The sequence below is a fragment of the Halichoerus grypus genome, chromosome 4 (genome assembly GCF_964656455.1).
Source record: "Halichoerus grypus chromosome 4, mHalGry1.hap1.1, whole genome shotgun sequence".
Classification (NCBI taxonomy): Eukaryota; Metazoa; Chordata; class Mammalia; order Carnivora; family Phocidae; genus Halichoerus; species Halichoerus grypus.
Window position 1 is genome coordinate 60,350,656 of NC_135715.1, and position 14,625 is coordinate 60,365,280.

Genomic DNA, 14,625 nt, shown 5'->3' on the forward strand with positions numbered 1-14,625 from the left:
CAGAAAGAAGCTCCATCCATTGTCTATGCGAGTTGTCTTTAAGACAGACCAGACCCTGCTTTTTGAAGCTGACTTCTCTGTGCAGAGCTGGAGAATACTACCAGATCTGCTGCAAACACATCCCCCATGCACTCAACGTGGGAGCTGGGGGGGGGGGGGGCGGTGGAGACTCGTGGCCACCCTCCTGCAACTCCCTGCCCCCAGACCCTGCCATTACCACCAGCCAGCGCTGGTCCAGCTGGATCCCCACCTGCCCACCTGGCACTTCCATGGTGCACCTGGCCCTCCTCTGGTGACCAACCCCGAGTGCCCCCTCTCTTCAAAGCAGCATAATTTAGGGTTTATCTGAACTCCTGCCTTCATGATGGAGTCAAAATAAGAGAGCACAGGTTTCCATTAAACAAGCACAGTGATGAAAATCTCTGTAAAACCACCAAGTGTTCATCCTCTGCCAGTCGTTCCTGGTTTTAAGTCAAATTTAACACCACTCTGCCCCTGAGAGTGGGAAGATTTAGATGACCCCTAGCGATTTCTTTCATGGCAACCTTGGCCTTTTGCTTCTCATGAAGCAATACTCACAGAGGCTTCCTTTTTCAGGCAGATTGAGAATGCAAAAATGCTCACCAAGAGCATGCTCCTCGAATAAGGCTCCAAAGATGTCCCCTTATATGGACACGTCATTTGGGCCCTGCCCTGACGAGACTCCTCTCACCTCTCAGGGCTCCCCTCCTGCTTTGGTTCATGCCTCCAGCCTCTGATCAGGCTGCTTCTGTGCTTAAGCGTGCTGCCATGCCAATCTGTTGCCCTCCAGTTGGCAAACACCTCTTGCACCTCCCAGATTTTGTCCAAGTATGACTGCCCAAGGCAGGCTCTCCCCTACCCTCTCCCCATGCTGCCTCACCTCTCTGCAAAATCAACCTCTCCCTCCTTTGTGCCCTAACATGGCCCATATATTGCCACTCACTTTCTCATCACGGCTCACTTTATTACACTTGAACACTGTATTGTTCATTGTTAGGGGCTAAGATTATGTCTTATTCAAAATTATCTGTGCCTGGCCTTCCAGACCTTTTTCACATCAAAGAGCACTTAGAAAATGAGAGAGTATTTTTGTGGTGCAAGAGGCTGCTGGTAAAAGAGATCACTATCTTTAATAACCCATTCAAAATTTAAACACACCCATGGAGAAGTTCTGCCAAAAAGACCCTCAGTTAGTGTTGGTTGAAAGGATGAATCAGTCAGACTGTTTATAAGATTAGGAGAGATCTGCAATTAGGCAAAAACCTTAGAAATCAATGAAAGGAATGGTCATACATAAAAAACAGAATTAAGACTCCAACATAAGGGTGAGTGTGTAGATTTCTTACCTAGTCAGGGTCTCCTTGGCCAGAACAGCACTAGACTCCATTCCCAATGGGAACTTCATCAGTGCTTTTCTTCATGCACGCACCTCGACTCTAATCAAGCCAACTGCTCACTACCCCCACCCCCACCTCCCGCATGTTCTTTGCCTACCTGCCAGCAGTCAGCCTCTGTTTGGGTTGGCCTCTCTCCAGCACAGCCTCCTCTCCACCCATGTCATCCAGCGGGAGGACAGCTTCCCATCTCAAAGGCTCGCCTATAGGGCCACCTCCACTGGAGACGCCTCTGCTCCCACGGGGCAGGCATGCATGGTCTCTCCTTCACAGCCCTGTTGCTGTGCCTGTCATCAGGCTCTTGTCTGAGCAATTTCTTTCTATCCCCTATCCTTTCAATGAAATGTAAGCTTCATGCGGTCAAAGACTGAGTCTCATTGTAGTTTCCCCTCCTTCACCTGTAATAGATACACAATAAATGTATCTTACATTCATCTAGATCTCCCAAGTGGCTGTGGGAAAACCGGGTTCCCGTTTAATAGGGAAGCAAGGGTGTCTGTTGTATAGGGAAGGGCCTGCTGGGTGCCAGGAAAGATCCCTGATAGTAAACCACACTCAGAACCCTTATTTCAAGGATTCATAAATTGGATGATCCTATACTAAATAGAGCCAGATCCACGGTCCCCAAATCCATTATTTAATGGAACCTTTGCATAGTAAGGTTGGCCTCAAGGCCTGGGCACTGAGCTAGACCAGAGGGAGACTCAGAGCAGCCCCAGGTGGGACGGTGCATCGTATAGGGGTCCCCAGTTCCATATAACAGAAGCAGGTTCCTGATGCACCACAGGGGCGGGGGGGGAATAGCGGAACAGGGTGAGGTGTTAGAGGGAAAGACTGCTTATCTGAGCCCTATGGGGTATCCGTGGGGTCCGGCAGTAGGCAGCAGCCCCCCTTCCTGTCCAGTCCCTGCAGGGCAGCATGTATGGAGGAGTCTGGTTCCAGATAGCAAGTAAGTAAATGCTCATTTCCTGATAGCCCCTCACTCATCAAAGATTTACTGCCCTGAGCCATGGGCCACCGCACCCCTAGGATATATCCTGGCAATCACACACATACTGGAATCAAGTCCCATTTTGATCTGATCTGAGACTATGATACCCCACCCTGATCACCACCATCTTCCCATCAGTTACATTCAAACAGTGGTGCTTTGGTTGGAAAGAAACACACTGTTCAAGTGTTCTTTTTGTGTTTACTGGTAATCTTTATCTCCCTTGTCATGCTCAGCCAGGCCCTCATTCTTGTGGCGAATCCATGGAGCAAGCACCCCTCCCTGTGTCCTAGAAATAGTAGTAGTCTCTATGGCGACCAGGGGCTGCATCTCCTTCTAGGTTCAGAGAGGTCTCCTCAGGCTGAGAAGTCTGATCCACACTCCCCCAAGCTCTGCTACCTCTGTCTTTGCTTTTGAGTTTGGAGAATGAGATGTCTGGTAATGTTTTATGGCCACAACCCTGCTGGAAGTTTCGAGTTATTGGTCAGTGTGTTTCTGGATGTACTTAACATCCTCCTCCCCAGATGACCCCAGCCCTACACTAACGTGATGTGCCCTCCTCCCTACAGGCGCAAAGAGTGCACAAGAGGTTCCCGAAGGCCGGCAGAAGCCACCACTCGTCAGAGCACAAACCTCCTTCCATGCCTTCCCCGAGCACCACCGCACCAAGCTGGATGCTTGGCGGCAGCCAGCAGCCCCTACTGGACAGCGCACATCCGGGGCCCGGCCAGACAGGCCAGCCGACTGGGCACCAGCAGGAATCTGCCAGACGAGCCAGCAGCCCTCCCAGCCTCCCCTGGTCCTTCCAGAGAAGCAAGTCCTTGTTTTGTTTGCCCACGGGAGACCCCTCCCCGGGATCCTCAGCTCTACCACAGTGGTTTTCAAGCACAGATGCCCCAAGGCACAGGGGGTCAGAGGGGAGGCACAGCCACCTCCTCTCCATCGATGACTTGGAGGGGGCCCAGGAGACCGACGTGGACACGGGCCTCCGGCTGTCCTCCTCGGACCTCTCTGTGGTCTCTGCCTATTCGGCGCCCAGTAGGTTCTGCAGCACCGTGGAGACAACCCTCCCCCCTGAAAGATGCAGCAGCCACTGGTCAAAGCCCAAGGGTTTCAGAGAAGGACTGCTGCCCACTGGGAGTGGGGTGACCACAGAGACCGCCTGGGCTTCCCTCCCTTTCTTCACCAAAGGGCCTTCCAGCTCCTCAGCCACAGCTGCTGCTGCTCCCCCCGCTCCTGGCACCTCCTCACTCACAGGGTCCTCCCCAGAGCCTCCCTGGGATGCTCCCAGCACTGAGCAGACCGCGGGCAGAGACGCCCCGCCACCCCCAGTGCTGGCCGGACCTGTGGACAATGACATGGAGGAATTCTACATCTGAATACCCTCTACTCTGGCATTCCAGACACACAGGCTCAGGTCCTACTGCCCCTCTGGGGTCTGAACACCACCCGTGCGTGCTCTCAGCCCGCTCCCCCAGGTCTGTCGAGAATCTGTCTGTCTCATGGGTTTGTTAGCACATTTGCCACACCACCCGTTCTTACCTGAGAGGTGGCATATTTTAGAGACTTGCTGGAAAAATACTTGCATTTTTATGCAAATAAATTCTCGAGCTTAAGTTGTAAAATTTTTTTTGAATACCCAATTCCTTTTGAGATATGGTTTAGTGCACTTAATACGATTTAAATGCCTCATATAATTATTTGAAATGAAAAGACAACCTAGTCAGCTGGAGCTGATTTGGCAATTTTTCATGCTGTGAAGGAAAAACAATTAAAGCCAAAATGTTGAATGTGGGAAAGATACTAAGTGACCTGTATGAGAGATTAGTGCACAATAATGTAATGTACATGGCTTACTGGATTCTGCATACATATTTGCATTACCAGGCAACAGCGGCCCTAAGAATTTCCAGGTAGTGCTTAGAGTGAAAAAAGTCCACTTGATAAAACAGTAAACATATATCAGACTACAGTAATGCCTCGCTGTGATGCCGTGCACATCTGAAAATCTGGATTTATGCAAAGGTAGCTAATATACTTTATAAGGACTTATCCTGAATAACAGACTCTTGGTGGAATCAAAATATGATTTGAGTTCCAAAAACCAGATTTGCATCCACTTTTCAACAACACCTCACTGTAACAAGTGGAGTCTACAGAAGACCACTCCACTCCCGGGATTTATTTGGATCACTGAAGAACCGCTCATTGGAGTTACAGAATAATAGGATATTGGTCATAGAGGTAGCTAGTCTTAAGATTCTTCCATTTTATAAAAACCACCGTCTAAGGGCTATGTATATATGTATCTATATAAATGACAGGAGCCACACTTTATACTACTTTCTCCAGTAAACATGCATTGTCACACACCCTGATGTTCCCATTTTTAAATAATTTGTAAGCTTTGTAAGTGGCACTTCGATGGCACAGAGTAATAAATGCCCCTATCTTCTCCAAATGGGAAGCTTTATATGAAACGCTGTCCTGGACAAACACTGTTTCATCGCCAGGCTTCCACGAGTGCCTAGAAGCCTTAATTAAAGCTGGAGCTCTAGCCCAACCTTAACCTTTTCTGCCCGGTGTCTGCTTCTTTGGAAGCATGAATGAGATTTAAATAGCACCTCTCTCCCACTCAGTGAGGGTATGTTTACAATTCCAACCTCAGCAGTGCCAAGTGCCGGCGTGGGGGGCGATGCCGAGCCGTGCCTGGCTACCCACCTACCTTTGGGAAAGAGGAGCATGGACTTACTGGCCTTGCTCATTTCCTAGTCTGGTGCTCCTTGCCTCCAGGACTCCTGGCCCAGCTTTCCCGTCTCTGAAAGCGCCCACACCGGTCTGGACACAGCCTCAGGGTCCTTTCCCAAGCAGCCGTGGAGCGTTTGCCGTCCCTGTAATGAGAACCTTAGATCCTGTCCCAAACATCCAAATGATAATATTCTCCATGTTGATAAAGACATGGTCTCTTACAGTTCTAGGCCAGGAGGGAGAAAACGTTTTCTAGAAAACGCTAGATAATAAATACGGTAGGTTTTGCCAGCCATCTGGTTTCTGTTGGGACTACTCCACTCTCATCAGAGCGTGGAAACAACCAGGGAAGATGTGTACGTGAACGGGAGAGGCCAAGTTCCAATAAAACTTTATTTACAAGAACAGGCCTAACCCTTGTGCTAAATGGAGGTTGATTTAAGACCTCGGGCACAGTCAGCAATAAAGAATCAAAGTCTGCAGCCCTCTGAGCCCTGAGGGACCTCTTTCTGCAGAGATGGTTCCTAGAAAGCCACTAGCCGTCCACCTCCTATCCAGAAATATGACTCATGGCCGCGGAGGATGAACAACAACAGGTTAATGTTAGGAAGGAGTAAAATAACTCAGAGGTGTTGACGCAAGCTCATGAGTAGCAAAGGTCAGTGAGGCATAAACAAGTGGACCATCTGTCAGGTGATGGCTCCTCCTGGCTTCACCCCATCCATGCCCTTAGTTTAGTTTAATATACTTGCATGTACCCCTAGGATTGCTTTGGAGCCCAACGCTGATGTTCTCCGGTCCCACCCTTTCTTAATAACCCCCCCCCAGCACAGTCCAGTCTACCAAACTGAGGGACCCCAAAGGATGTCAGCGACACCATTCAAAAGCAGGAAATGCAAGATGCCCCCATAACACGAGGGGAGAATGGAGAGAAGCTCACCACAGACCACATTCAGGCATTTCCCCCCACCCCACTTCCCTCCCAGGCTGTGGTCGGCAGTGGCCGTACCGTCTGCGCAGAAGAATGCCACAGACACATACTGACAAAAGCCTAGCTCCCGCCTCCAGCCACGCACTAGCATTTTCCTCATCCAGGAAGGCTCCTGACACCCCCTGGGGGATCCTGACTCTTGGATTACTGCTGTTAAAATAGAGGCTGGCATACTGTAAATGCTCAATAAATTTGTTCAATTAAAAAAACATGAGGCTATCTCAAATTATTTCTCTCCTGGATTAGGTTCTGAGGTATAGGAAATCTAGATTTTGGCCCTTTTTTTTTTTTTTTTTTGTCATTTAATGGAACCCAGTCTCTTGTTTTCTTGACCTTAGACCTCCCCCCAGCATTGCCCAGGATGGGGGTGGGGGTGCTACTAAGTGTCCTAGTCTATTTCACCAACCCATCCCTCGCTTGTCCCTTTTCTAAAAAGACTCCCCAAATTACTGCTCACAGTCCCACCATGGCACCTAAACACCACCTAGGATCCACTATTAAGACCAAATGTTTCTTAGTTCCTAACTGAACTGCCAAGCCCTGCAGAAATCATCTTGGGTCACCCGCGGGGCTGGAGTGGTGAGCTACCAAAGATACTTTTGTGATGGGAGAGCTGACATGTAGTTGTACAAAATGGGTTATAGTACTGGGTGTTCCTTGAGCCGTGTGACCCGAGGACAGGGGAATAAGCACATGGAAGTCCGTTGGACTGCACGGTCTCATTGTTCCAGGTGAGACCAAATGTCTACTTTCACTGGGAAGATCTTTGAATCCATAGCTGATCTCTTCAGCCCCGTGTAAATCAGGAGAAATCTATCCTCCTCCTGGGCTTTCTGTAGATGAATGAATTCTCCTATTCATCAGGTAAGAAACACCTAAGTAGACTCAAAATTCCTGGAAGAGATTTTTAAGGGCAGATAAAACTGGAGAGCTTCTCCCTCCCAAACCCTCAGAATGGTATCAATGAGCAGTTATGGTCAATGATCTCATGTCTGCATTTCAGGAGAACAGTGGGAAGAGCCGAATAGTCCTCTTCCCCACCACCACATTGCTTCATGTTCCTGGTCTGAAATAAATGTCTCTTAGGATTTATAGGAATCTGTTGCTCTTTAATTCTCTGGAAATAAAATTGATCAGATACAGCAGAGGTTTGAGAAAATAACATGAGAAATTTACATTATAAAAATGGATTCATGAGGGGTAAAGAACCTGAATTTAAAGTTTTTTATAAAATCACACTCTTCCAACTTTTCCTGAAGGCTTTTCTCTAATCTTTGGGAACAGAAGTCTAAACACAAAATTTGAATAACGGAAGCAAACATTAATGGTAATGTCGGCACACTTGGGTCTTTTTAACAACTTCTATTTTAGAGATGTGATAACTATTATCCAATTATGTGCCCAAAATTAGGATCAATGAATCTATTTAAGACAAAAGTCACCAGAGTATTTGGTGAAGCTGAAAAGGCTCCTTCTCTGTGCCCCTATGACATGTTCCCTAAACTCTCTATTTGTCATGAGGGTCCCACCTCCAGTTGCCTACGATGGTATAGAAAAAGTGTTTCCACCAATGGGGCACAGTCCCCCACCGGCCTGGTCCGGTTGAGAATTTGCAACCACCCCATGTGACACATTTGTCTTGTAAGTTGCACATCTGAAAGAAGCCAGCCAGGCTCCCTTAGGTCAGCCCTGCCCAATCTCTAGAACAAAACCCAGAGCCTTTTGGACAGGAGCAACTTCACATGTTTGTGGCACAGTCCAAAAAAGGGCCTAATGAACAGCAATACTTTCAGGCCAAGTCACCTCGCTAGCTGGCTGTGGGAAAGCTTTGGTGCCACCTGGTGGCCGCCGTACCCAGGAGGGTCAAGCAGCCACCCTTTGCTCCACCCAGATGAACAAGAAGGAAGCATTTCTCTTCCATTTATTACTCTGCATTTCATTATTTTATTTCTACGAGGTATTGGGACAACTGAAATCACCAAGACTTAAGACAGTGCAGGCAGAAGTAGAAAATCAGGGCTAAGGTAAAAGAGGCCATAAATGTGCCAACCATAAAGAAAAACATAACTGCTGTGGATGAATTTCCCAGGAGCCAAAGCAAAAAGGGAAACATGAATAGCTTAGTTCTCATGTGGAATTTGAAAATCTAGTGACATTGTCTTAACCTCATTGTAACTTACGTTGTCTCAAGGTTATTCCTCAACAAAAAACAAGTTTTTCTTCGCACAGATTTCTAAAATCACTTTCTCTGAAGGGGATTTCCGTGAGGGATTTTGTCTCAAAAGTTACTAGGTTTGGTCCAAGTTGGTAGCTTTCTTGATTGAGGGATGGAATTTACAAGACCTAGAGGGGCAGACATGGCCACAGGCTTTAGCTGAGCCTCCCTAGACCTCTCCGGCCACACTGTGGGGAGAGGGAAACTTGGCCCTCAGCAGAAAGTCTAAAGGCTGGCTTCCTCCAGGCTCTTGAGACCCAATCTGTCGTTTGGCAAGTGGAGGGCAGGGGGTGAGGCCGACATCCTCCTGAGAAACCAGAGGCTCCTACCCACAGTTTCAGCCTGCATGCAGAGAGTCTCCCCATCTACTGAGCCCCCTCTCTGCAACCTCACCCTCGCCCTGTGGTTCCAAAGTCATCTCCATTCTCTAACCTCTCCCTGTTGAAAGAGGCTTCTGACACTGAGAAGCCCTTCCAGCTAAGTTATAAATCCCCTTAGCACCCCTCCCTGAGCTTCCTGAGAATCCATAGGGATTCAGGTTCCCCGCACCTCCTTCTTCATTGCTCTGCGTGGATTTGCTTATCATTCAGCAAGCATTTCCTGAGTCCCACTGTGTGTCAGGCTCGTGCTGGGGACCTAGGACTGAACGGGTTCACTCGCTATGTGAGCTGACGGCAAGTTGTTTTCACTTTCCTGAGCCCCCATTTGACCATCTATAAGAGATGGACAAGAATACCTACCTTGGAGAATAATGAGGAGACATAAATTGCATCCTTTGCACGAAAGCCCCTGTGCTGCCTACAACACAGCTAGTATGGAACGAAGGCTGAGGTTCTCTTCCTTCCCTCGGGCTGCAGAGTGGCACCTGCTCTGCCTGCCAGGTTCCAGGCTCCCCACGCTCCTTGGTGCAGGGAGCACAGACAAGGGCTGGCTTCCAAATGCTTCTTACAACACAGGTTCTACTTGTGTCTCTGGACACCGTCTCTCTGGACAGAATTCCACCCAACAGGAAGGCGTCTTTCCATCATCCCATGCTCAGCCTCCTAGCTCTTCTCTTTCCTCCATTTCAAGCCACTGCCACAAAGCCAGACCTTGTGCCCTTACCACTCCCTTCCCTAACACGCACCCCACCCCTCAAGCCTGTGAAACCTGTTCTGCCTTCCCGCCTCCTCTCTCTTTGGGGTTCCAGACTGGCTGGCCCACAGCAGACCACTGTGTAGCGTCTACACACTCCCCGCCCCTCACCGCAGTCCTAGCCACCCCGCAGTTGCTGCCTCCCAGCCCCTTGCTGCCGGACCACTCTGTGGTGGCTCACCCCGTCCACTCCACCTTCCTCACTGCTTGGCCAACCTCCATGCAACTTACAGGCCCCAACAGTCCACACCTGCTCTGACTGCCCAAATGCCCCTCCCCTGCCTGGGTCTGCCCCCCGCCCTCCAGCCAGGACCAGAACTGCCCGCCACCCCCTCAGCCTCCCTCCCTATCACATAAGATGTGTCCGACTCCAAGGAGGGAAGACACAAGACGACACTAACAGGTAGAATGGATCGACTGCCAGGTCCTCTGCCCTTGGACGTTGTCTGCGGACTGGAAACGCAACCCGGCTCGACAGAGGAAGGTGATCTGTACAGCAGGGAGAGTCCTCATCCTATTTCCACTGCAAGAGTTATGTTCCACTTCCTGCAAAATGAGCCTCCTGTGCCCAATACAAGTAAATCACCCCACACCGGCGGCTCTGGAATTCTCCTTGGCCATAAAGCTCAGCGGCAGTCTGGGCCCTAGTGTTATCACCTGAGCTGGCTGTGCAGGGACCCCTGTGCTCCTCTGGTCAGTGTCCGAGCGCACAGCCCTGCCCCGGACGGCCCAGGAGGGATTCCCTGTCCAGCTGTGCGTTTGTGCCTTTGCTGGATGCAGCGAACCAGCCGCGGCTACGGAGGCGGGCACCCGGGGCACCTGGCAGTGTGACCCAACCACATGTGATCAGCGCCAGGATCCCTGCCCGGCCACAGTCCTGCTCTGCCAAAACTTGCTCTCTCACTCATTCCATCACCCGCTTTCCTGAACCTTCGGCTGCCTGCTGCATACCCCACATGCATGCGGCCGGTTCCCAAATCAGTGTGACCCACACCAAAGGAGCACCACTCTGACACACCGGGCAAGGGCAGCTCCTTCCGCCCTGGGGTTCCTCAGTGCTGTTAATGGCTGCTTCTCTCTCCTCATCACTCACACTCAAAAACCCAGATCTGAATGTCATCCCTGAGACTTCCTGGCTGTGTGACCCTCATCAAAATACCTCATTTCCCACCCTTGGTTTCTTCATTGGCAAAGTGGAGTAAATCAGAGCTGGGTGCAGGGCGGTGGCCTCAGGGGCAAAAGTGAAGAGGATACCGAAATAGGCAGCAAGGTTAATAATATTTTAAGAAAGGAGGCCTTCTTCCTAGGGCCATTCTAAGGAACAAATGGCATCACGTGGCAAAGTCTGGCACAGCGAGAGGTCATTTCCACCTTTCAAGTTAGCAAAGGTCCTTAAGATAACACTCCGTGTAAGTCCCACATGCCTCTCAGCAGTCACTGGCACCACTTTTTAGAGAGAAGTGTGGCGATAGATCAAATACTTACACCTCGTAATTCAACTTCCAGGACTCCATCCCTGGATAGATGAGAAAATTATCCGAAACAGAGGTAAAGCCTCATGTGTCTGTTTGTCGCAGTACAATTTAGAATAGTAAACCACTAGGAAACAACCTGAATACATGTATATATTGCCCTTGACCACATAAAACAGTGCAGAGAAAAACAGACTATGAGGGAGTAGGTCAAAATATAACAGCTTTTGCTTCCAGGTAGTATAATCACGGGTGGTATTTTTTTCTGTTTCATTTTCCTTTTTGCACTTGATATATTTTCTATAATAAGCATTTATTAATTATATAATTTTAAAATAAGGGTAATAAAACCAGAAGAACCCAGCCACCTTTGAATGTTCTCAATGTTCACATCAAATCTGTCCCCATTCCTGCTTCTTCATCCTCTCCAGGTTTGATGGACTTCTGTTCCTTTCCCTCCAGCCCCAGCTACACAGGTGGTGGTAGACTCATGATTAGAGCAAGGGTCTTCCAATCCTGGCTCCTTCCTTACTAGCTGTGAAACCTTGGACAAGTTCTATGATCTTCTGTGACTCCGCTGCCTCATCTGTAAAGTGAGGGCATTCAAATACTTCACCTCTCAGGAAATTTGTATGATACAGAAATCAGCTTCATGGACCCCTCTCCACCCGGGGGGTCAGCAACAATGGCAATGTTGGCATGAGGACCACAAGAGACTAGAGGCCCTTCCCCATTTCACCTACCATATAATCCTCCTGGACTCTGATAGGTCCCCATTTGGGGGAGGGCAGCCCTCAATTATAACTATAATGGAATTTCCCTAGCACATACAGGATGATGGCTTTAAGTCCAAATTAGTTTGATTTAAAGAAAAAGAAGTAATATTTCTGCATCCCCGATTTTGTTGCCTGAGAGCCATGCCCACTATCCAGTGTCTTTATAAACTGTGTTATCACCATCCTAGGCTATGGCCATAGCCTCCCAACTGGTTTCTGTGGTTCCAACATCTGCCCACTCTTGCCAATTTTTTTTTTTTAAGTGCTTTGCACATTCTCCTGCTCAAAACCCTGCCATGGCACCTTCTTGCCAACCAAGCAAAAGTACCCACTCCCCAGATACACCCTCAAACTTTCACCACTCAGCTCCCATCACCTTTTCCATACTAGTGCTTACTATTCTATGCTCCAACCAAACAGGCTCTTAACTCTCCACTAAATATATCCTGTGCTTTCCTACCCACATGCCAAAATAGGTTATTCCTCCAACTCCATCCATCCAAATGCTACCATCCACCAAAGCCCAGTGCAAACGGCGCCTCCTTCAGGAAGCCTGTCTGGATCTCACTGTCAGAACACACTGCCTGGTGCCATGTTGTACAAGTACTCAGTTGTCCCTAACTCCGGACAAATCACAGGGTACTCAGTCTTGCAGTTGTTTAGGCACAAAGCTGATTACCCAGGCAAATTATATACTAGTCTTTGGTTCAAAGCAGTACCTCAGTAAATAAGGTTCAAATCAGTGAGCACATGAGTGACGTATTCACGTTTGGCACAGCTCTGCAGCGGGCCCAGCAGGTGCTCCTTTCATGATAAATCCCCATGCTCGCATTCCCAAGTCAAGGCTCCTGACCCTGATCATGACTATTCAACCCTAATGTCCTGGAGGGTCGAGAAGGAGAAATTGTCTGCAGCGAGGAAAACTCAGGAGGCCACGCTGAACAAAGCCAGATCTACCCGAACCTCAGCCATTTACTTTGGTTTTTGTTTTCAATCCCATCTGCCTTTATGCCTCCAGACTAAAAACTCCTGACTTTTCTATCTGTTTTATGGAATTCTCTGTTTCCCCCCCTCACCTCTTTTTCAATTTTAATTATTTTTTTTCTGGGCCCTTTGTTCTCCCCATTACGTATTTCTGAGTCACTCTATCCACACCCACATTCGGATCCAGACACACCCCGGTTTGGACCAAGAGTAAGAGCTGTTAGTCTGACCTCTAAAATGTTTCTTGTCTTTACAAACATTGAGGGCTAAACACTGAGGGCACTTGCTCAGAGAACCTTTTTCCAACCTAGAATTTACCCACATTTCCCTACAGACATCCTATGTGTACATAGTTATTTTTAAACTTTACACCCACAAAACTGTTGGCAAAAACACGAACTGAATGGATTTCAAACCCAACTGGCTTAAGCCCACATGTTTGAAGAAGAACACTGAAATGGCATGAACGCACTTACTTGCTCTCTTTAATGTTTGTCAGGTTAGAATTAGAGCCTTTCAGGGGAAGGCCGGGGGTTTAGGTATTTGACCTGTTTCTTTGCCTCAGACTAAAGATCATTTCCATTGTCACCTTCCAAGATTTCCCTCAGGGTAGACCGGGCCCTTGGAGGCTTTGTACCTTCAAAGCCACATGTATAACATAAAAGAGCCCATGGGGTGCCGTTGGATGGAGCTGTGCATCGAGAATCTCATTCAGAGCCACCGCACTCCCTGGAGGTGCGGGTCCCATTTGCTCCGCATTGTCACCATGCCATATACTTACCGTGCAATTATTCACTTATTTCTAAACTCCAACGGACAACTAGCAGACTCTTCAACATGAGGTTACTGGGAAATGTGGTGCAATAACCCAGCAGGGGGAGACAAACAATGATCATGAAGAAGGGAGCCACCAATCTCTTTCAAGGGGTGTTGCTCAGAATTCTGGTCTTCCACGGAGTGCGCAAGCAGCTTTGAGGCCACCTTCCTTAGAGATTGGTCAGACCTCAGAAGGGCCGGCATGTCCCAGTCGATCCTGGGAGAAGAGGCAAAAGGCTGCCTGCGAGCCTGCAGTCAAGAACCTCCCTGCAAAAGACACGGCAGGAGCTGGTGGTATAATCGCAGCCCCGGAGAACAGAGAGGAGAAAGTGATGGAATCTGTGTGTTGGACCACATCACTGTCCTATTTCAAGCCCTTCAGTGGCTTCTCATTGCCTTTGGACTAAAAATCCACGTGTCTGTCCCCGGGGCCACAAAGGCCTGCATGATCTGGCCCCTCATCTCTCTCAATCTTCCCTCCCATTCCCCTCCCTGCCTGGCTTACTCTCTGCCGACCCGACACACTTCTTGTGGTTCACCCAGCACTCCAAACAATCTGCACGTGCAGTCTCCTCTGCCCAGGATGCTCCTCTCCCTCCACGTTGCTCCTAGATTGCCTTATTCTTTTGACCTCAGTTTAAATGCCATCTCTTCTAAAAGGCCTTCCTTGACCATTGTCTCTGTCTACCTGTCACCTCATTATCTACACAGACATGCATTCCCTTCCCTCCATTCCTTTTATTCTCCAATCAGCCTCTGGCCTTTTTTTCTGATAGGGATCATGGTGTTTAAGTGTCTTTTTCTATATACTGCATTATTTTTCATTTGGTACCCTGACCAGAATACTCCCTGTGATGGCAAAGGCCACCTCAACTTACATACCAATATTCTTTGAGGACTGACATTTGGCAGGTGCTCAATAAATGTTGTTGAAAGGATAAATGAATGAATGCCTGCATGAATGATGAGCACTTGCCAGGTATTTGCATGATTTTAGTCCACAAGCCTAGAGTACATGATCTATCAGATCCCTCTCTTTCTATAGATCAAATGTTATCTCCTGAAGCACTGACCTGCTGTCCC

General features: G+C 48.6%; 1 protein-coding gene across 1 annotated transcript in view; it reads left to right on the plus strand.

The window, feature by feature from the left end:
* The window catches only part of FAM124A (family with sequence similarity 124 member A), a 120,271-nt gene extending 113,917 nt beyond the window's left edge, over positions 1-6,354 (plus strand). Inside the window, exon 4 of the mRNA XM_036080902.2 lies at positions 2,976-6,354. Coding sequence (XP_035936795.1) covers positions 2,976-3,785 — 810 coding nt within the window. The 3' untranslated portion in view covers positions 3,786-6,354. The remainder of the gene's footprint in view (positions 1-2,975) is intronic.
* Positions 6,355-14,625: the final 8,271 nt, after the last annotated feature.